At 32.5% G+C, this 23,574-nt stretch overlaps 5 protein-coding genes and 1 long non-coding RNA gene across 11 annotated transcripts; 4 read left to right on the top strand and 2 right to left on the bottom strand.

Moving 5' to 3' along the window:
• Positions 1-90: 90 nt before the first annotated feature.
• Positions 91-4,057, top strand: LOC122573985 (ras-related protein Rab-14). The gene is made up of 7 exons (XM_043741055.1): positions 91-484; positions 1,236-1,348; positions 1,544-1,670; positions 1,750-1,867; positions 2,022-2,140; positions 2,267-2,335; positions 2,444-4,057. Exons 2-7 carry the CDS (start codon positions 1,243-1,245, stop codon positions 2,559-2,561), a joined length of 657 nt encoding a protein of 218 aa, XP_043596990.1. The 5' UTR covers positions 91-484; positions 1,236-1,242; the 3' UTR covers positions 2,562-4,057.
• Positions 4,058-4,189: 132 nt separating this feature from the next.
• LOC122573986 lies at positions 4,190-6,521 on the top strand. Of its 2 annotated transcripts, none has more exons than XM_043741056.1 (3): positions 4,190-4,835; positions 5,683-6,019; positions 6,185-6,521. In XM_043741056.1, the coding sequence occupies exons 1-3, from the start codon at positions 4,774-4,776 to the stop codon at positions 6,392-6,394; spliced, it is 609 nt and encodes a 202-aa protein (XP_043596991.1). In that variant the 5' UTR covers positions 4,190-4,773; the 3' UTR covers positions 6,395-6,521. The 2 variants fall into 2 exon arrangements, with proteins under 2 accessions (XP_043596991.1, XP_043596992.1); XM_043741057.1 differs by lacking the exon at positions 4,190-4,835 and adding an exon at positions 5,235-5,572.
• A 36-nt stretch (positions 6,522-6,557) lies between these two features.
• Positions 6,558-11,069, bottom strand: LOC122573982 (uncharacterized protein C05D11.1-like). The gene is made up of 14 exons (XM_043741050.1): positions 10,750-11,069; positions 10,357-10,598; positions 10,094-10,262; positions 9,831-9,994; positions 9,236-9,754; positions 8,896-9,150; positions 8,649-8,822; positions 8,344-8,580; positions 8,094-8,274; positions 7,749-8,001; positions 7,490-7,676; positions 7,259-7,402; positions 6,862-7,172; positions 6,558-6,782 (listed from the first exon to the last, which is right to left on the bottom strand). The coding sequence occupies exons 1-14, from the start codon at positions 10,919-10,921 to the stop codon at positions 6,722-6,724; spliced, it is 3,069 nt and encodes a 1,022-aa protein (XP_043596985.1). The 5' UTR covers positions 10,922-11,069; the 3' UTR covers positions 6,558-6,721.
• A 343-nt stretch (positions 11,070-11,412) lies between these two features.
• On the top strand, positions 11,413-13,139 carry LOC122573984 (luc7-like protein 3). Of its 2 annotated transcripts, XR_006318849.1 has the most exons (5): positions 11,413-11,632; positions 11,816-12,138; positions 12,349-12,548; positions 12,628-12,841; positions 12,919-13,139. XR_006318849.1 is itself a non-coding variant. In XM_043741054.1 (4 exons), exons 1-4 carry the CDS (start codon positions 11,559-11,561, stop codon positions 12,727-12,729), a joined length of 699 nt encoding a protein of 232 aa, XP_043596989.1. In that variant the 5' UTR covers positions 11,413-11,558; the 3' UTR covers positions 12,730-13,139. The 2 variants fall into 2 exon arrangements, 1 of the variants encoding a protein (XP_043596989.1); XM_043741054.1 differs by having other exon boundaries at positions 12,628-13,139.
• Positions 13,140-14,557: 1,418 nt separating this feature from the next.
• Positions 14,558-17,398, bottom strand: LOC122573983 (pro-resilin-like). The gene is made up of 4 exons (XM_043741053.1): positions 17,263-17,398; positions 15,648-16,754; positions 15,009-15,297; positions 14,558-14,844 (listed from the first exon to the last, which is right to left on the bottom strand). The coding sequence occupies exons 1-4, from the start codon at positions 17,269-17,271 to the stop codon at positions 14,699-14,701; spliced, it is 1,551 nt and encodes a 516-aa protein (XP_043596988.1). The 5' UTR covers positions 17,272-17,398; the 3' UTR covers positions 14,558-14,698.
• Positions 17,399-17,853: 455 nt separating this feature from the next.
• On the top strand, positions 17,854-21,762 carry LOC122573987. Of its 4 annotated transcripts, none has more exons than XR_006318853.1 (5): positions 17,854-17,992; positions 18,079-18,218; positions 18,992-19,056; positions 19,272-20,921; positions 21,337-21,762. It is a non-coding gene; the product is annotated as an uncharacterized LOC122573987 (long non-coding RNA). The 4 variants fall into 4 exon arrangements; XR_006318851.1 differs by having other exon boundaries at positions 18,992-19,516; positions 19,589-20,921; XR_006318852.1 differs by having other exon boundaries at positions 18,992-20,538; positions 20,692-20,921.
• The last annotated feature ends 1,812 nt before the right edge of the window (positions 21,763-23,574 follow it).

The raw sequence follows: 23,574 nt of genomic DNA, 5'->3' as shown, positions 1-23,574 counted from the left end.
TTTTGAAATACACTAGAATTTGTATGTACGCATATATACATATATATATATATATATATATATAGAATTACTGCCATAATGGTCAAATGATATCTATCTTTATTCATCTTTCTATGGTTTAACGAAATTACATATTCGGAAACATTACAGTTACAACTAGAGATATTACTTATATTCGTCGTAATAGTTAAATAATACTATTAAAATTAAAGTTGCAACGAACGAGTGTAGGTTAATAACTAGAATTGTTAAAAAATAGTGACAGGTGGTTTGACGTTTATTCGCCGCCATCGTTATTAGCGACAGTGATCTGCCATATTGCGCGTGATATAAAGAATCGTAATTTATAATACATTTACGGTGTTACGGTTGTTACCTGTACATCTAGTACGAGAATTTATTGTTTATGTAGTAATAACATTTTAACGAAATCCTTGTAATTCAGTTTGTGGGAAAACATTCCACAGTAGTGAACTACAAAACGGTGAGTAGACAATGCATTGTTGACATCAGAAACTTTTTTTAGTGAACAGTTGTCATCGGGAAATTGAGTTTTTATTGCTTGTATTTATAAATTCAGAACTGGTATTATCATATTTTTTTGTTTGACAATTTATAATTTTTCCAACATTTTCAACCAATAATGATAATTGTCATTTAAGCAATTATGTATTACTTTATCATTAATGTTTTGTTGAAAAACACCTGAATAAACATGTAAAAATCATTATTGTCTTCACATCATATTTTATTTTTACACAATATCCACAAAATGATATTTTACTAGAATAATTGTATTTAATATAGTATTACTTAACATATGTAATATTTCCATGCATTTATTTGTCACCAATTAAATATTTATTAGCAGTATATAATCATAATAATATTGTTTTGATAAAATATAATAATTTATAGTTTGTTATAATGTTTTCTTTTTAGCATAGGTTTTTGTCAAACATATTGATACTACAACTATGCCAATTATGGTATAATGTACATAGTTGTGTTTGTCATCTATGTATATAGTAACATCATTTGTTGTAATTTGTATTATATTCTTATTTATGTGTTTTGTTATCATATATTCTTGCTATGCCAGATGTTCAATAAACTTCATTGCGGATCTGATATTTGTCATACTTTAATATCTCTGTGTAAATAAATTAATAAATAAAATATATTTCATATAAATTGATACAAAAATCAAAAGTTTGTAAATTATATATTTACAGATAAAAGATGTCAACTGGACCATATAATTACTCTTATATCTTCAAATATATTATTATAGGAGATATGGGAGTAGGAAAATCATGTTTATTGCATCAATTTACAGAAAAAAAATGTAAGTTAAAGAAACAAATAAGATAGTAAAAACAAGTCTTTATAAACAATTTAGATTTGGGTATGTTCATTTGTAATTTTTCTAACAAATTAATTATATAGTATTATTGTACTTGGAATAAATTTTTTTTTTTAAAGCTTTTTATATTCATATCATCATATATAAAATGACATAGAAAATTTTCCTCAACTGTAGTTATGGCAGACTGTCCACATACTATTGGCGTTGAATTTGGGACAAGAATCATTGAAGTTGCAGGACAAAAAATAAAATTACAAATATGGGACACTGCTGGTCAAGAACGTTTTAGGGCAGTTACTAGGTATATGCTTTTATAATAATCAGATTGTAACATTTTTAATAAGAAGGCTATATAATATATACATATGTGTACATTATAGATCTTATTACCGAGGTGCAGCTGGAGCATTAATGGTCTATGATATAACTCGTCGTTCAACTTATAATCATCTTAGCAGCTGGCTTACAGATACAAGGAATTTAACAAATCCAAGCACTGTATGCAAAATATGATATTTTACATAATGGTATTTACGTCTGTAAAGTGTAACTACATTGATGCAGAACTGTTGAATGATGTATTTCTCATACTCTATAAATAACAGGTTTATATGATATATGTAACAAACAATTTTACATATTATATTTATAGGTTATATTTTTAATTGGAAATAAAAGTGACCTGGAAGGTCAACGAGATGTTACTTATGAGGAAGCAAAACAATTTGCTGATGAAAATGGTCTTATGTTTGTAGAAGCTAGTGCAAAAACGTAAGTCAATAATTACGTAATTAGTTTGAGCATAAAGGCATTAAATTTAAATTATGTAGTTAAAGTATAAATACATAGACGAATTATATAATTAGAAAATATTTAAATTTATTACTTTTTTATCAGAGGACACAATGTTGAAGAGGCTTTTTTGGAAACAGCGAAAAAGATATTCCAGAGTATACAAGATGGCCGGTCAGTAAATTCGATTTTTTTTTTCTGTCTAACTCATTGCTGAAATAACGTGGTTGATCATATTTCGTACTTTTGAAAATTTTCATATTATAATTTATTTGCATATAGTTTGGACTTGAATGCTGCCGAATCTGGAGTTCAACATAATCCAAGTCAACCAGGTCGTACTAATCTTCAAGGTGTATCTAATGAACAACAGGGTGGAAAGGATTCCTGCTCTTGTTAGGTCTTTATTTGTTTGTATATAGAAACATGAATTCATCGGTACTATTGATGCATATATGATTTATACTAAGTATAGTAAGCAAATAGTCTCCTGTCTTTATCCCTTTATCTTTGATATGTCAAATCTATTCCATGAAAAGAATATCACTTTTTTTCTAGTTAGACTTAATTTTCAGAAATGAAGTACAGATCCATGATTTAGTCTACATATGCATATAAATTGTACTGATAACAATGATTCTGTATTAACACTGAAATTGATATTTCAGTGTTAAAGCTTTTCTATGGTTATTGTAATTTGCATACATGCAAATATTATTGCATAGGTCGTATACTTTATTGCGTAAAAAATTTAATATTAGACAATATGTTGTATTCACAAATCTTATAGTACATTGTGTACAAGGTGCATTGTACTAAACATTTACTTAATCACAAGAAAATATGATAAATATGAATGTGACACAGCCAAATATTTACCATTGTAAATTAAATATGTGTAACAAGATTAAGCACGTTTGATCGTGTTTGTTATCTAATTTGCAGTTTGAAAGCTATTGTACTATAAGCTTAAGTGCAAAAGATTGTTGGTAACACATCTAAACTTCTCAACAGCATCAAAGAGTTGTCACAAAATGGCATAATGAAATAGAATTAATGTCAACTCTAGTGTTCCATATAACTACAACCCCATTTTCATATCATACAAAGCATATAAACTGCTAATGTAAAGTTAAATATAACTTTTATTTTCTGCTTGAAAAACATCTTAATTTCCAAGTGTTCTGGAATGTTCCATGTTTCCAATTTGATGAGAAGCAAATTTATATTGTTATGATTACTATTATTTCAAAGATTTTAAACAATTAGTGTTTTCCAGAGAATAGATCTTTTAATATTCTATTACATTATATCAATCAATATCGTTTTCACAACTGCTAAAATGAAGTAATGTACAGTTGATATGTATCTTAAATTTTTATCCACATTTCATGTTTTGTTAATTTTTAAAAAAGGCTAGGAGAAATGTTATCTGAAAAATTTATTATTTTCCGTACTTTAATTAACAGCTATATTGTACCTAGCAATAGACTTAGCATATTTTTCAAAATCAATTTTACATACCAATCCCGACTGAAATGAAATTAAAAAATTAATTTAAAAGGAATCAAATATTATATGTTGTTTTTTATTTAACATATAGCAAAACAATTATATTGCAGTTATATTGGCAATTTTATTAAAAAATATCATTTAGAACAAATTTGACCAAAGCTCTCAAATCCACTTAAAATAATTATTATCCTGTTACATGTATACACATGACATCTAATTAATTGGAGATCAATAAGAATCAATTTAATGTAGAAAACAAGAACAAAATCTTTTTTTATTTAATATGTATTATTGTTTAAACCTAATTTCAACTTCAGTTACTTATCTATTTTCCATATCTTGTATATATAAATAATAACAAAAATAAATATTTATATTACAGTTGCATTAGAATAATTGATTTTGCATCCTTAATACAACAAATTTAAAGCAAAATGTTATTTCTAGCAATGTATTTTATAACCAAAATGGCAGAATTAATAAATTACAAGCAAGTTACGTAGAAAACTGATAAGCGCATGTTTCATTTAATTATCTCTTAAATTTATCATGTCATACAATCACGTGTTTATTCGATATAACGTAATATTACTACAAAGATATATATATATATAATACTTTATATTATCATTTCAATGATGTTTCTGAATTATTTTAATACAGATGATATTTAAATATTTTGTGTTTATTTACTGCACATATATGTCAATTTATATGACTGCTATTTCAAAAAACAAGATTCTTTTGTTTTATTAGTATTTTTCATATTCCTGTTTTTAGTACATATATATTTATATATATATATAAATATATATAAATTCTTTTCTAGTCTTTAAGTCGCAAATATTGAATATTAAGATAATAAATCTGTGGACAAAAATCTTTTGTAGTGCATCTTATGTGTGCTGCAAAAATATGTTTTAATTTTGCCGCGCGAATTCATTATATACAAAAGTGTATTTTTAAAACATTGACCATATCACTTTGACTTGCATTAGATGCATAAATTTAAGTCACTAAGTATATAAAAAAAAGAAATATATTTCACGTAAAATTAAATAGTCATTATATTATAAGGTAAAAGTTGGTAAACAACAATGAATTATCAATATATTTACAATATTTTTATGGTTGGAATGGTGTTGCGCTCAATAAGTGGGTGAGTTATATTTTTGATAACAACAATGTTAATTTTTTATGTTGACATTTAATTCTTCTATTTAAAAAAGATACTTAAAAAACACATGTTCGTAAAATTTATGGAATATCCACAGTATAATGTTATTTGAAAGAAATTTTTGTCTTTTCTATTTATTTATTTTGATTTAATATATTTGAAAATTTGTTTCATGTGGGGCTATACGTATGTACATATATGTATAAGGTGTTCTTTGTGTATTATACATATGATTATAAAGATTAATTTTACGCTTATAATAATTTATAAATAATGAAAGAATTAATACTAATTTGGCAAGAAATAATATATATATACATTTGACAGTTACTATTCTTTAATAAATTCCACTAATTTAACTTTTAAGATAAAATACAAAATTATTATGTTTTATAAGATAATTTATTCTTTGCCGAAATATTCAATTTCCTAGTTAATTATATAAAATATTTTGTTAATGTGTTAAATGTTTATAAATATGAGATTACGAATAGTATTGATATTAATCGTTGATAATAAATAAGAGTTATTATGTTAACGACACAATTTATTATTGCATTTATTATCCGTGTTTATTGTAACCTGTTCTTGTCATCTAGCTGTTTATTATAACCTGTTTAATCATCAGAAATTTAAAAGGAATTAACAATTTATAACTTCTAATGGCAGTATTTCTCAAATGTGCTGTTGGTACATTGTAAAAGTTTTACAAAGAACATGTATGTTTAACATTTTTTTTAATAAATAAAAAGATCTTTATATACACTTAAATTAACTACCTGATAAAAGTGTTATCTCCAATTAAAATTCATTATTTTTAATTAACTAGGCATAAAGAAATGCTTTTTGATTTTACAACTGTAGAAAATGTGGATAATTGGAGAGAAATATCTGACACTGTTAGAACAGTAGGAAAATCAAAAGCTGTTTTAGCACTACAAACAACACAAGTTTTTCAACGAGCTATATTCTTTACTCTTTTAAATCCACAACCAAATGGTGCAGGATTTGCAGGGATACGTACAATGACTAATTTAAATTTATCCAATTTTGAAAATATTGAAATCAATTGTCGAGGACAAGGCAACAATAGTCACTATAAAATTGTTCTTAGACACAAAGGCCTTCATTCAAATGAAGATATAACATATGAACAATTTTTTATGGTAAACTTTAGCTATATTACTTTAAGCTATTCTTAAAAGCATAACTAGTAAGTTATAAGTTGTAATTTTTTAAATAATGTGTTTAAGTCGAGTGGTTTACAATGTTTAAATAACAATAATTTTTAAGTATCAATTTAATACAAAAATTATATTAAATTACAATAGGCACCAATGTCAGATATTGACTTTTCAACTGTAACATTGCCTTTGATAAATTTTAAACCATATTATCGTGGACGAGAAGTACCTGATGCAGAACCATTAGACACTGCAAACATTACAATGCTTGGTTTACAAGTGTTTGGTGGAGTTTATTTACCAAAGAAACAAAAAGGTGTATCAGCATTAGAAGTAGAAAATATTTTAGTATCATAATTCCCATATTAATAATGATTGAAACTAAATTTACTGTATTTTAAGCAATTCACAGAAAGATAAAACTATATTTCAAATAACAACATGTATAAAGGATAATAAAACATACACAAATGTACTGTAGAATTATTTAGTTGTTATAGAAGTATATATTCTGACTAAATCTTGTTAGTTTCTTTATAGCAAATTTAAAGGCAAGTCAACAAGCATTTTTTAAATGAGTAACAAAATGTGCTTAACTTCTTTTTGAAGCTGTGTTTTGAACAGAACCATTATAATATATGTTTGTCGAATTTCAGAGGCATGATTTTTTAATATATTTAAAATTTACCAATCATTTAGGTAACTTTCTTCAAGAGTAGTGTATGATTTAAGATCGTGATTGAGTCTGTAACAAAAATGCATATAAAATACATATATATATATATTTATGTTAGAATATATCACTGTAGCACTTATTAACTTACATTTTAAATGCATCAACAGTTTCTGGTACTTTAGATGGATGGCATACAATAGTTGTTTTACATTGGTTTGGATCAAATAATGGTTTTAAATATTGAGATGCTATACGACTCATATCCTCAATTGTTACTTCAGATACACGTTGTACCATTTGTTGAGTGTAATCATGTGGTACGTTTTTAAAATAAGACAATAATGACTGTTGTACTACGTCTCCTACACTCTGTTCTTTCCCAATAATTTCAAATATTAAACAAGATTTTGCCGATTCAAAAAGTAATCTTTCCCATTTATTTTCAAAAATATGAATCTCCTATAATAATGTAAAAGATGAGCAATGCTATTTTCATTTTTTGAATGTCACAAATTTGATTAATTGTGATCTAAACATATACTTACTACAATCGATTTTGCTTCTTTATATGCTGCTACAATATTTGTGGATTTATAAAATGATAAATATAAAAGGCCTTCATTGGGTTTGGGATGGATATAATACCCATAAGATAGACCCTGACCTCTAATAAGTCTCCACATAGGGCCCTTAAAAAATATTGATGTTTAAATACATATTATATGATGCAATACTTTTACAATTATTACAGAGATATTACATTATTTTTTATTTACCTCTAATTGAGTTAAATATTGTATACAAACAAGCAAAGGGGCTAAATCTGGACTGTGGTAATCATCTATACATGAGCAGCTCTGACATAAATAGGAAGATTCTATGGAACCTAGTCCTGTAACGCAACCTTTAAATGGAATCTCATCTGGAGAATTTATCAATGTTGAATCAGGAATGGCTTCAAGTCTGTACAGTTATATGTTTACTATTTATATGCGAACATGTAATTTATGATTTAAGTTATGAAAATAAACTAACTTAGTCTTGCTTGATGTACCAAATGTAGAAAAGTATGTGTTCCATGGATTATAAACATTTGGTACCTGAGCAGTTAATTTATCCACATTAGTTGCCATGTACAATACCATATTTTTAGGTGTTGTTAACACTTCTCTAACAGATTCAATTTCTGAAATAACTTCTTTTTGGCCTGCTTCATCATTTAAGCGCTCCAAAACATTATTAAGAAATTTCTGTTGCCGTAACATGTTAGATATATAAGGATTGCTATCTGAAAATGAAAAATATAATTATTATTTACAATCCGACGATTATGTATGTGTATGCACGCGTACGTGTTACGTAATTCTTTAAATTTTTTACCCTTTTTATATATTAGTCCTTGCATTAAATCATTCACAATTTTATTCCCTTGTCTTTTAAATTGGGCGACATCGTTTACCATTTTTGCAGCTGTAATTTTTAATCTATCTGGAGTTAATTTAGTTTCGTATAAAAGTTCTTTAATCCATTGTACACCCTTCCCATATTTTTCCATTTCAAGCTATAAAAAGACAATTATCTAAAATTATTAAATAATTGTTGAACGAATTTTAACATAAAGAATTATTACATGAAGCATTAACAGAGCAGTATAACTGTATATTCCACATGAAAACCTAGAAGAATTAGAAACTCCGAGGTTAGTATCATTCCTTATGGTATCTGCTTCCAATTCAGCTACAATTTCTTCATATGGAATGAGTTGACTATTCCTCATTACTGGACACTCCATTATTATTTCCAATAATAAAGGAATATAAGGTTTATATTCTTTTTTAACATCTAAAGTATTCATAATAACAAACATCTGTAAAAGAAATACCTAGTCAGTTAAATGATATTTCAAATATGATCAAATAATAAACAAGTACATACATAAACAAAGTTTGTATTAACGTGATCCAAATATGTATAAAATGGCAACTTTGATACATCAAATCTGGAATGTTGCTTACTGCTTTCTGTTGTATAACTCTTGATGTAGTGGAAATTGATAAGATGAGTAGATGGGATAGGAACAGAACTTAATATTTCATCTGGTACTGGTATCTAAATGTATACGAAATTAAAGTGTGTAAGAAAGAATATTATATATATCATATATGTATGTAAAGTTACATACATCATTTTTAGCAATTGCTTCTTGCAGTTCTTTTTCTTTCTCTTGGAGCCCCTCTTTGCTTAAATTTTCAATTTGTTTAGCTACTCTGTCTTTCTCTTTCTCGGTTAATTCGTGTCTTTTTTCCAAACTGGGAATTCCTTTAACTAATACGAATGGAGACTCAAGAAAATATGTTTTTAACAAATTTAACCAGTAAGATTCAGGTTCAGTTTCTAATTTTTTAAGAGCTTGTACCTCATTGGTCCTCTGATCCAACTAAAATTTCAGAAACAGATATATAATTATTATAAGGATACCTTGATTAGTAAAATTTCATAACAGACCAAAAACAAGTACTTACATCTTCTTTAGTATTACCATAAAGTGCATATCCAAAAAGCATATATGCAATTGTATCATGCGGTTCACTTTCCAAACTACTCAAATCTTCAAGGATACGTCTATGAACAACTGTCCTCATTCGTTTCATATCAATACCTTTCTTATGCACATCATTTAATACCTTTAACAGCTGATCTTTTATCAGAGGAATTTTTGATTTTGGTACACTTTCAAATGCAAGGTATAGTACAGATACTGTATATGCACAATAAGAATAGCCAACATTACTAGCATATGCATCATCAATTTCAACAAATTCTTTCTGCAGCGGACTAACTGATGTATCCGTGAGATATTTTAAAAGTAATGTACAACCGATAAGCTCATACATATTGGTAATAGGAGATGATCCTCGCCAAGCAACATCTACTACTCCATTATCTTCATCATCACAAGGATAATACACGTCTAAATCTATACTTTCAGTGAGAGGTGGTACAGGATCCTGCCAAGGTCTTTTAAAGAAACCTCTATTTCCCTAAAACATCCATTAAGTTCTAACTATGTTATGAAAGTAATGAAGAATTGAAATATAAACAATTATACATATATACTTTTGATATTATTTTCTTTTCTATAATTTGTAACGCTTTGAACACATCTGCATGTTTCACTTGACCAGTGATTACTATTGTCAAATTCTCAGGCCTATAAAATTCTTGATGGTATTGCCTGACCTTTTCATTGGTAGTACTTTCTCTTAGATTTTTCAATGCTCCTATAAAAAAAGTAATATTTCTCTTATAAAAATAGCAATGTACATCACTTAATGTTCTATTCTAAAATAATAAGATATTAGAAAGATTAATATTTTTACCTCCAACAATAGATTTGTAACCACATCGTCCAGGGAACATTGCTCTAAGCAGTTCTACGTATACCAAATATTCTCCTATATTTTCTTTTCCTTGCATTTCACAGTAGACCACACCTGCATTTTCCCCTTCACCATTAATATGATGTACTTCAGTAAGGAAACCTGCATCCTTAATAAATAATTTTATACTTAATTTTATTAATTAGAAACATCTTACACGTTATGATTTATTAATTATTAAAAAAATAATAAATATTTTGTACCGTGAGTGTTGGATAAAGTATATGATCTAAATATATAGGCATTAAAGATAAAAATCCTTCACTTCCAGCAGTTGTCATAGTATAGAAAGTACAATCAACTTGTGTCGCAGCATTGGTACCAGATGCCAAGCATCTATTAGCTAATAGATCTAATACACCTTTGTACGGATAGTCCTCACTGCCCAGGAAAACAAGGTGTTCCAATGTGTGTGGTAATCCATCATCATCATGCGCTTCAGTAGCTAAATTTATAAAAATAGTATTATCTATAATACTATATACTATATATCTATAATATACATGACGTATATATATAACGTATATAAAATAATAAAATTAAATAAATACCATATTTTAAGAATACACAAGAAATATAAAAACAACAGAAATTACCGAGGCACAAGTAACCATTTACTACAGGTCCTTCAACGTCCGCTATACAAACTGTAATTCCAGTATCTCTAGATTTGTAAATGTGTACCGGTATTGTATCATTTGCTTTTATCGAATATATAAAATCAAATGCTCCCATGTTTTCTCTCGGTGAATTGTCTACCGGCGCCATGTTATATTACGTTAAATTTCTACTAACTTTAAAACGTCTTGAAAAGCAACACGAATACGTAAATTTTTATATTTGTAAAAATTTACAGTTTATTATGTGAAACAATTGACAAATTATCGAAACTATCAAGGGAGCATCACAAGTCAAAGATATATATATTAAATAATGCTCGATTGTAAAATATTTTTTATTTTAATAAATTTTAGGATATGTTTTAAATATTTAAAAACCTTATGTATAAGTAACAGATGCCTGATCTTTTTAGTTAAACATTGGTAGTCAACATTAGACAGATTAAATAGATTAGATAGTATCTCTGATAGTATTGAAATAATAATATTAAAGAGCAATAGATATATGGTGTTTAAATAGTTAATGCGTATAAAATTATTAACACCGTAACTATTGATAGAATTTTTAATTCTTTTATTAAGGGTTGAATAATTTAACTTATTCAGAAAATTAATGTGTGAATGATATTTATTGGTTCGTTATAAATTCTACACTATAAATTATTTATAATTTATGTCTTTAAATTTATACCTATAGATAGCGCTGTAGTATTATATGTTACATTCGTTACAATGCAGTGATATTAGACACAACTTAAATCTAAGTAAAGAAGCAGCTGTCAGTTATGGCAAGATATTCTAGTGAATCGGACTCAGATCATAATAGCAAGTATCGTCGAAGACGTAGTAGGAGATCTAGGTAAATAATATTAAATTATTTGAGATCTTATACGATATACTTAGTTTGATTTATTTCCTGTTTATATTAAAACATTACTTGATTGTAATTTTATGCATAACATCATAATTTCCATTAATATATACATTTATATTAATAAAACTGATTACAAAACATAGTTTAATATGTAATCCTTCATTTCAGATCATCTAGTTCAGATTCTAGCGATTCATCTTCTCATAGACGAAGATCATCCAAACACTCAAAAACAAAGCGTAGACATCGCTCACATTCCAGAAGCAGAGGGAGAGATAGAGATCATAGCCAAAAAAGTTACAAAAGCTCTAGAAACAGTCATTCAAAAGGAAGAGAAAGACATAGGTATCATTCTAGATCACGTTCTTCAGATTGTTCCAAGAGAAAAGCTAGATCAGCTTCAAGAGAAAAATCTGGGAGTCGTTCAAGTAGTTCACAATCTAATGTAAAGACTATTGTGTCTGAAAAAACTAAAAATGTTTTAATAAAAGGTATGATTTTTATTACATATGTTATTTTTCATGTTATAAATATTTTGTTATTAATCTGAATTTATAGTATTAAAAACATTGAATAGTTTTATCTTCTGTTTATATAGAAAATAAGGGTAGGAAAATTTTAAGTTTAGTTATACAAATTAGGATACTATACTAATGTTATTTTACAGGAATCATATTAATTTAACATAAAATTATTTTTAGGTGATTTTCCAATTGAACCACGTTTTAAAGAAGGTGTGTTAGAGGAAATCAATTCTGAAGGTTTTACACCCAAACAATTTTCGTCTAATACAAAGGAAAAGAAATTTAAGAACATTGTTATAGATATTAATGCAGATACTATACAAATCCCGGCAGTGGCTGAAGTCCCTTGCGGATCTGAAAGTATCTTTCATTCTTCGGTAGTGTACCTTTTCCTTTCTCTATATGCATGAACAATATAAATATTAGACATTTTATTTTCAAATATTTTTTATTTAGATAATGATCGATCAGGAAGCCAGATTTGATAAATGGGTGAAAAAATTGTACACTCTTAGACAGAAAGCTATAGCTGATTTGATACATTCAAATGTTACTTGATAGTTGAATAATTATTTTTACTAAAATTTATTAGTGTAAACAAATGTTAATCTCTTGATGGTCATACCTTGTAATAAATGGTTATAATTAAAAATTCAAAATGCACAAATAGGTAATCAACCATTTTTTGTACTAATAAATAATCGCATTTTTATATTTATAAACACACTTGCTTCTTTCATTTCCTAGGCGTATTATTTTATTAGAAACGTAAGATATAGAAATAAAAATAATATATTATTGTATAATCAAGAAACAATTCTCTTAAGAACAAAATTATGCGTTTTTGACCGATTAGGTCGAAAAGTTAAAATACGTTATGGGAGTAATAAAGTATTTTGTATATAAGTGTATAAATTAAATGTAAGAAATAAGTAAAATATAAACATTTTATAATTCTTGTTATCAGACATGTTGCTATTAAAACTTGCATTCCCTAGTCAAGAACTGTATTAATACCATAGAACAAAAATTCCAATAATTACAGTTACGTTATGTTTGTATACTAACGAGATATGTTTGACGTATTGCATTTTATGGTATAATATTTCTTTTGTGTAATGCAAAGTTTATGTAGAAGATATATATTTATTTGACTTATGTTACGTTCGTTACATTTGAGGCGAAACGCCATCTTAGAAATCAGTTTTTGGATGATGGTACTACTGATTCGTTAGATTTGAAGTATCTATTATTTATTATATCAGATCACATCTTTGAATATTTTGTCATATTTTGTGAATGCGAACATTTTGTGGACGAAATGTACTACTTCGTCTGAAATTACAGGTATTTATCAAATATTCAAAGCACTCGTTACTTTTATTTACTTGTTCTTTTGTTTGCTATCATATGGAGCCTAGGAATTTGATTTATAAATGCGAAAGAAGCAGATTATATGTACATAAGCATCTAATACGATAATTACATTACAAACAAGTGCTTCATTAATATAAAAATATGATTAATATTATTACTTCGCGTACACATTTCTTTTCTGATCATTTAAATGATAATACACAAACATATGTATGTATATATATATATATATATTTATATAATATATATGTATATATATACATATGTATATTTATATAAATTGTAGTAGAATAACGTTTACATAGCGTGAAAGGTGTAAGTGAAAGACTGAACACTGAACACATTATGGCCTACCGCAATTTTTATTTATGCGGACGTTTGTTTCTACAGCTACATTTTAAACATCGTTAAAATATGTATATATATATATATATATAGTATGATAAATAGTAATAAATACAATATCTTAACAAACGTTAAAAATTAGTATACATCTGGTGGTAGTTATAAAATCGTAGATAGATCATCAAATGTTAAGGAAAATATAGTTATTTCGAAGAAGACGAGTATTGCACACGTATAAAATCGCAAATGGTATATATAATGATAACCAATTCATTTACGAGTCTTATTATATATACTGAAAGAGAAATTGATTTAAAAAGTAATGACACTGCGTTTGCTAAGTTTATTAAACGATATTGTTAGTATTATTGCACGTGAATTCCGTTATAAATGAATATATCAAGAAGTTGTGTGCGATTAACAGCTAACAATATCGTTCATTTCTAAGGATTGACTTTGAGGTCTTTATGTTTATCCTATGAATAGTTATTCCTTTTATACTAGGAAGGATACTACGTCTGAAACAAACGAAGCCTTGCAATATGAAAACCTGCCTGTTTTCAATGTTAAACGAGTGATCATTCTTTTCATTCTATGATCGTTCAATTGTAAGTGTCCTAAAACGATTAAATATAGTAAAGATCGACATCAAAATTCGATCGTACTAAAATTATCATCGCTCACAATTACAGTTGCATTCTTACTGTTCCAGACAGAAACTATCCCATGCGTTATGATAAACGTTGCCCTATGTATTCCCCTTTTGTAATACACGCGATATATATTACTACGCTTAGATGAACATTTAGTATTGATATCCTCCGTTAGCCGCTGCGTCGCCACCACTTCCGGATGGATATCCTCCATTGTTTCCACCGTTGCCACCGTTGCCACCGTTATTTCCGTTTCTGTAACCGCCATTGTCACCACCTGGTCTTCCCGATGGATACCCTGTTAAGAATTCAAATATTACATATATTTATGATTAAAAATCGGATGAAATTAAATTTAAACGTAGTTTCAGCGAAGAACTTGGGCAGATATATGTATGTTTCATTCACCATCGATGAAGTCAGGCCCATCACCTGGCCTACCTGATGGATAAACATTATTACCTCCGGCTCCATCCCCGTTTGGTCCGCCACTTGGGTATCCATTATCTCCACCATTGCCTCCTGGTCCACCAGAACCATATCCTTGGCCATTCGCTTCACCTTCGTATCTAATTTGAGGTTTAAATCCATCTTGATCAGCTTCGTACTCAACGATTTGTTTTCTGCCATCAGGAAGCAGAACATTGAATTCTCCCTGTGCGCGATCCCCGTCTCTGCTTTCCGTATGGCCATAATCAGCTCCGGACTGCTCGTCCTTGACTTCATAAGAGAATTCGTACTTCGCTGGTTCCTAAATTAGCATCGAGATATATAATAAAGATAGTTATAGGTCATAAACTATGAAAGAATTGAGAATTCGTATCGACTCCTAGTAGGCAATAAAAATTAAATGAAATACTTGACGGTGAGAGAAATCAATTAAATTTTCGATCTTGCGTAGTTATATCGTTTACTATGAATTAAATGTATTTAGTTTCAATAATATATATTTGATTCTAAAATTTATCGGTGCTGCTGTTTTCCTATACCGGTAATTAACTCGGATAATTTCATTTATTGCTCACAGCGAACAATAAAAAATATATTGTAACGATCAGAAATAATTGATCATGATAGGTAATTATCACCAAACATACTTACGTTATTTTCATCTTCCCCGTAACCTCCGTTACCGCCACCATTTCCACCTGGTCCAGAAGGATAACCACCGTTGCCGCCGCCATTACCACCGGGACCTCCAGAAGGATAGCCATCATTGCCACCAGGACCTCCAGAAGGATATCCACCATTGCCACCCCCGTTACTACCCGGTCCTCCTGATGGATATCCACCATTGCCACCGTTATATCCTCCATTTCCGCCGCCGTTATTTCCATTTCTACCTGGTGGTCCATAAAGACCCGATGGTCTTCCTCCATTTCTCTCGGGCGTTCCGTAACTACTCGATGGCCGTCCCCCATTGCCACCGTTTCCACCGTTCCCGCCGTTTCCACCGTTTCTTCCAGGAGGTCCATAGAGACCCGATGGAGATCCAGCTCCATTGCCACCACCAAAACCATTCCCGTTTTCTGGAGGACCGTAGCTGTTCGATGGAGCACCACCGAATCCGTTCTTGCCAGCTCCGTTGCTTCCACCACCGAAACCATTTCCTCCGCCAGGTGCTCCGTAACTACTGGACGGTCTTCCGGCTCCTGGACCACCGTTTCCACCGAGCCCATTGGACGGTGCACCATAAGAACTAGAAGGCTGACCACTACCGAAACCATTTCCCCCGCCAGGTGCTCCGTAGCTGCTGGATGGCCTTCCGGCACCTGAACCTCCGTTTCCACCGAGTCCATTGGACGGTGCACCGTAAGAGCTGGAAGGTTGACCACCACCGAAACCATTTCCTCCACCAGGTGCTCCGTAACTGCTGGATGGTCTTCCGGCACCTGAACCTCCGTTTCCACCTCCGTTGGACGGTGCACCGTAAGAGCTGGAAGGTTGACCACCGCCGAAACCATTTCCTCTGCCATTGCCATTCCTTCCACCGTTCGAGCCAGGTACTCCGTAACTATTTGATAAACCATTGCGACCGCTGTCGCCTCCTCCGATGCCGTTCTGCCCGTCGAAACCAGGCGGGCCGTAAGTGTTGGATGGTCCTCCGCCACCTCCTCCGTTACCACCGCCGTTTGGTGGCAAATATGAGTTGACCGGCGGCTCAGAGCGCACCAGGGTAAGGGCTATGACGAATACTGCTAATCCAATCTGTATGCATAAGGTTTTAACATTTGTATATGTTGTTCAAGTAGAGATAGTTGTTGCCTCTAGTCTGACACGGTGATAGGAATTAGAGAATTAAATTGGTAATCAAACATGAATTTTTAAAGACAGGAGTTTGAGTAGATCTTGTTATCTTATCGTGTTTCTTAGATCGCCACTTTAAGTATCGGATTTTTAGTATTTCTAGAATCGCAACTCTACCAAACTCTACCAAACGATCTATCAAAGATATATCGGAAATATCATTGAATTCTTTGTCTGTCGATCAATACGATAATTCGCGAACAAAATTTTCCTATTGTCTCTGGGATTCTGCCACACAAATAGTAACTCCGAAGAATAGAATTCTCTCGCGTTAAGCAACTTGGTCGCAGAATAGCTCGGGACATTTTGACATACGAAACAATCCTTGCCGCGCGCTTCTTCCTGCTCGATGCTTATCAGTTGCAACAGATATAATTTTCTTGCTCTTTCTGGATTCAAGTTTTCTCACCTTAGACATGTTGAAGTCGGTGGGCCTTTCCTCTGGACGGAACAATAAACTTGGCCACCGTTTTTCCCTCGTTTATCCTTGAGAAGGCGAGTCTCTGGATCACGCGAACTGCTTCACCAGATAGGCTTTCGTTTTCCGTCGGTTTTACCTTTTGGCTATGCTACACCTTCCACCGTTGGATGGTGTCGAGGGAATGACAAACTTTGGTTCTAATCCGCTTTATATATCCCGGGATTCATCCGTGTTTCTAGATCACGGTTTGGTGCAAGCGTTGTAGGATTTACAGCGAGGCACCGGTGTAACTGTGTCACGGTGGTGTTGAATCAGTCGGTGACGGTAGTGATGGTGAGTGAAGAAGAGTGGGACCGTAGCAACCACCTAGAGTACGGATTCGTTCCATATTTCACGGGTTACGAATCCTATATTGTAACGCAATGCGGCGCATCATTAACTTGGAGCATCGGTCTTCTCGTGCTCTCGCCTCTCTGTCGGGTGGCTAGAGCGGCAGAAACGAAGAAGGATGCAGGACTTCGTAAGGATACGGACCTTCTAAGGATGGCAACTTCGACCGCTCGTCTTCGTTAACCAAGGCTTGATTAATACTGCTCTCGTCTCATCGCATCGGAAACTTTCACGAAATTGTTCGATGTCTGATGCGATTCTTCCATCGAAGAACAAGTCAGGCGAATGAGACATTAGGCAATGTTAAGCGAATGTACTAATTACGGAGGTAACTATCTAATTAGAAGTCAGAACGTTGTTTAACGCGCTACGAAACGATGATTAATAGAACGCTTCTGGTCGCTGATTAATTAGGCGGCAAATTCGAATCTTTTTCGAGCGTCGATGCGCGAACCAGGGTCCCGAGCTTGGGGTGCAACTCTGCGACACGTGATTTGCGCTTCGATTAAACGGGATGGAGCGCTCGAGCGACATACGCATTTGCAACGTATCAGGTATATATAGTATACGGTAATATTATACCCAGACTAATGATATACTTGGTGTACTCTAATATACCTGCTATTATGTTAATATTGTAAAATATTAATCGCAAAAAGGCGTAATTTAAAAAATACCCGAATATAGTGATTCTCGCTGTCGTGAAATTGGTATTATTACTAACGTAAACTCTCGCGTAATTTCTCAACACGTAAAGCGGTTCTGTAACTTGACTAACTTACTTAACTCTTTTTTTGCTTCGAGAGTAAGATGAGAATTTAATTGATTACGAAATACGATGGGTCGAATATTTCAGGAATGTTTTTGTCGAACATCTCTTGCTCTGATTGTACTGCCGTGGTCATCCGTTTAATTTCGCAAGCGATAAGTAGCATTCGATACCGAATGTCATGGGTTTAATGCAGACCAATTTTTATATAGCGTAATATACTTTCCTCGTACTTTCGATTTCACAATCCTTTAATACGCGTTGCCATAACGTGGTCCATTAACGCCCGCGTACGCTTCACCGTTACTCTTTTTTTACCGTACTGCACTGATGAGCGGATAGTTAACGGAAGATCAGGTTTATTGCAAAGATAAAATTAATCGTGACGAACGTAACAACAGAAGAACAATCTTAACATTAACAAATATGGTTGGCTAAAAGTTTAATTGCACGTCGTTTAAAGATTCGTTCTTCAAATTTCACTTGAGATCATTGTTACATGCTAAATTACATTCTTTTTCGATAAAATTAATTTTGGTCCTAACTTTGATGTTTCAGTCACAACGTGAAGTTAATACACGGTTACATCGATGTTGTACAAGCTTTTTCTTCGTGATGAACAGGTTTGTCGAGACCTTTACTATCTGACATTTTTCACGAAGGAATAGATTCGGGTTAGGTTCTTTACGTTTGACGAAAAAAAGCAAGAAACGTGTACCATCTATGTGCACTAGACGATACCGAAAGATTCTATAAAAAGTTAGATCGCGTAATTCATGTAGGGAGGACTTGAAAAGGAGAGATGGCAATTAAACCTATTATGTCTCATGCGGTTAAGGCAACAACATGCTTTCTGCCAGCCAGACTTTCTCATACGTTTTTACGAAGCGCACGTCATTGAAACACGAAGGGTTTAAGAAGATCGCCGCTTAAGATGCACATACGTGAATCCTGATCGGCTGGAATTCATGCATCTTAACTATATCCTTTAGCATGTTGTTATGGACACACGGATAGAAGGGACGAAGATAATAAATCGATAGCGATCAAATTATACAAATCGCTTTTCATCGTTGCATAAACGTGAGCCCATTCAAACGGTATACTTACAAATTTATCATTTCCTCGATGTAAATTTTATCTTACATTTAACAGAAACGAAATTTGGAGAAATCAAAGATAGAAGTTCGTGTCTCATACGGACTAATTAAATACGTTTATCGAAAATATCGATCTTTAAATATCAACGAACGTTGCGTTAATCGTGAGAAACAGTTGAACGATTCGCTCTTGCGGTTCGGTCAATTCGATCAGGACGCATTAATACCGGCGGGTAATTAAACGCGACTGCTTCAATTATCCCGAAAAATGTCGCGTTGGTACATTAGTGGGGCACGCAGACACACGGATTCAACTGTCCAACGTGTACACACGCTCGTATCCTGGATGCAGAAAGTTTGTGCAATCAGTGAACTCGTGCTGAATACAGGTGGTGGCAACGTGGGATGTTGGTTAAGATAGGGATACATTATGCAAGATTGCGTCACAGGTTTATTGTATCAGCACCTCATCGTATACGAGTGAGATAGCGCGGCGGGTACCTAGGATTTTTACGATCGGAGATTTATGGTGTTCGCGAATCCTGAAATTCGTCTTAATCGGTCTAGAACAGTTTCGATTGTATCGCGTCGTGTCCGTTTTATTATACATCGGCCACGGTTTCGCCGCGGCGGCACGTTGCGAGACTCGAGGAATCTTCTTCGTGCATAAATCGCATCGCGCAACGCGGTGCCACGGACTGCTCAGATTTAATAAATGATCAGAGGCGAACTGTTCTATGCTTGATAAAGCGGACGCTACGCTGGCGTTGATGTATCGCTCGAAATTTCCTTCGAGTTCGATAGGCAGGCTAAGTGGACTATGGAGGCGTCTATCTTCGCAGCGAAGCGGATCAATTTTTGAAGAGGATAGGAGAATATCGCAAACACTTTGAGGAACAGCTCGGTATTCAATCGCCATCGAGTTAATTGTTACCGAGCCAATTCGACGGACACATTCGTCTTCCGTGTACAATGTCATAGATCGTATCTTACTAACGTCAAAAGGTAACTTGTTCTATCTTAATTAAGGACGTAAAAAATATCCCTATTGGCATGCACCATTTCTCCTTCTAATTTTATGTTAAACATCTTCTTAGAACGGTACGTATGTTCTCTGTTTGTTAAAACGAGCAAAGAATTGAAATATAAAAATTCCAGGATCGCAACAGACTTGATATTATGGACACGTTGCACGTGGTAAAGAAAGAGAAAGAAGAAGATTAATGCTTATCGTGATCGAAGAAAAAAAAGGATAAACGAGCAAGGATAAATGAAGTCACGAACGGCTAAATTAACTCGAGGAACTCGCTTGATAGTTTTTCCGATGATTATCTCTGGACAGCGGCGCGTCAACGGGGAAACATAGCAAATTAGTTTCGGAGATAACTGTTACGTAAAGCGATTGCTCCGGCTTGCGTACGCGTGCAACTTTTGCACTTTTATGAGGCCCGATTGTTCTTTCGCGACCTTCTTGCGCGAACCTCAAACGTTTTATCCTTCGTGTTTATTAAATCACGTCCTAGCATACGATTTTCTCCGCACACGCGATTTCCGTAATCGCGTCTATCTTTTGAACGGTTTATGATTTTCCTACTTTTAACCTCGCCGCGATGAATCTCCTCGCGAGAAGTATTTATTCCATCGCGTTTTCATCTTCTGACGGATCTGAAATTTTCACTCATAATTTTCAATCTTCGTATCTAGTTTGTACGTGAATAGAGTAGCAACGATTAATCGTTGAAAATAACTTGCCGTTGAAAGATTAAGACAAACGTGATAATTGGAACATTTTAATTATTTCAGATATTTGTGAATGAGAAATAGAGAAATTCGGAGAAGAGGTGAAAGATGAAAGCGGGAACGCGGAAGACCGAAGAAACGAAAAGAAACAGAGAACAAAGGATGGGAAATGATGTAAAGAGTAGAATACTAAAACGATAGAAATAAGAGAAGAGGAGAGTGTGCAATGTGTGAAGATGAGAAGAGACAGGTATGAAAGTAGTTTAACAGGAACACAAATGTTTTTCATGTTGCCATGTAGAACGCGGTACTTCTCTTTCGTCCTTGAAAGGCGTACTTTGCTTACGGCGATTCAATAAAGGATCGATAATCGCTAAGCTGTAGTCGAAACAGTATTCGAAGATTCATTTTTAAGGAACGAACCTAAAGCTATTAAAATTGCGAAATAGGGGAAAAAGCAGAAAATTTAAAAGAGGGGAAGAAATGGTTAAAACGTAAAAGAATAGAAAAGTAGATGGGTTTAAACTCCTTCGAAGGAAATTAAGTGTGGTTAAAGTATGGTTAATAAATGCATACGAGAGAGAGAGAGAGAGAGAGAGAGAGAGAGAGAGAGAGTCAAGGAACAAAAGGGAGAGTGAAAACAGATAGAATTTAAGCTAGCCAATAGAGACGGAAAAGGAGTCAGATATAGAAAGTATATCGTACAAATCTCGATACATATATGGTGAATACTAAGAATCGATGATACAGATCATGCGAATGAAACAAAAAAATGAGCTTCGTAGAGTAATAAATTCAATTTTGTACCGCTGTCAGTCTCCTATTGACAGGAAGGATAAACGTTATGAAACAAAGTATGAACAACTAGTAATTCGGTTGTCAATCTTCTTGCATCGTAGCAGCCTAATCTTTCACCATTCCCATTGAATTTTTATTTTAACATCCTAATGAAGCTTCCAATAACTTCCGTTTGTACAATAACATTCACTAGCTATTTTATTTATTTCTACATCATACAGAGTACTGATAAAGTTTCGCTGGAAAAGATTGCGGCATTACGTGTATTTCAATGTAACGTGTAACATTACTTAAGGGACATTAACGCATATTAAAAATATTTCTTGTAAGATACGTAGACGCGAATAAAATTATTACCGATCTTTTCCAGCTATTGCTATTCTGTCGTTTTAGTCAAAAGTTTGGGACACCTTATACATGCATACTTCGATGTACTTGTAGCTCGTAACACGGACGATTCGTGTCGTTCTCAAATAATTCAACCCCTGTTCACGTTATTTATGCAACCTCGTCGGTTACTTATGCAACAAGTAGAAAAAGAATTCATCTCGACATGACCACGACTGTTAAAAGGCCCGACCGCACGTTTGCAAATTTAGCAATTCAAAACACGTTATCAGGATATCACGATCGATCGAGCGAAAGTGATAATTTATCAGTGGATGTGCACGTTATAATGGGATGCATCCGCTCTAAACTGTGGCCATTTATTCCGATGAATCAGAGCGTGCTTTCTCTGGCTGAAGCAAATGCGATATATACCCATTCGATGCACCGGTATAATCGAGGAGTTTCACCACTTCTATTTGATCTGTGAAAGTATTGGAGGCCTGTGTCTGAAGATGAGCGCTCGTGCTACAGTTAGGTAATGTTCTTTTGCCTGATCTAATTTACTGTCCCTACATCGATCTACAACTGTCTCGCCGAATTGCAACACTTGCGCTGTTAACGATGCAATGCGGTTAGGCGCTTACACTTTTGATATAACGCGGATGACTTATTGCCGGTTAACGCATCGTTATGCACCAACGGCCCTTGCGCTCTTCGCGATAACAATTTCGGTTCGGTTTTTCGATAGTCTTTTGTTAGCGTGTTTGTTAGTATTTCAAAATAATTATTATTGTTCTTCTCTTTTTGTTGCAAAGTTGATAACGCTTTAATTGCGAATTCTTATTCAGTAATAAAATGTTTGAACAAATACTGCACATTGCATACTGGTTAGGTATTAAAGATAATTGAGAAAAAACAGCTTGAATTCGCTTCAACGAAGGATTGACAAGAAATTTTAAAACCTAGCTGAAACGTTCAACATTGCCCGTTTCGTTTATGGGATATAATATCGATAGTTTCGTTATTGTTTGTTATGGACTTTATAAAATTTACTCGAAAGATATGGACGAGAAGTTAAACGCTCTAGAAGTCTGTAAAAGTTATTTGAAAAAATTTATTCGCGAAAAAGACGACGAAAGGACAAAAATTTCTTTATGAATTTCTTTTCGTTTG

Source organism: Bombus pyrosoma, linkage group LG12, assembly GCF_014825855.1.
Source record: "Bombus pyrosoma isolate SC7728 linkage group LG12, ASM1482585v1, whole genome shotgun sequence".
Lineage (NCBI taxonomy): Eukaryota > Metazoa > Arthropoda > Insecta > Hymenoptera > Apidae > Bombus > Bombus pyrosoma.
Note: the sequence above shows the minus strand (reverse complement) of the source record. Positions and strands in the feature narration are given on the sequence as shown.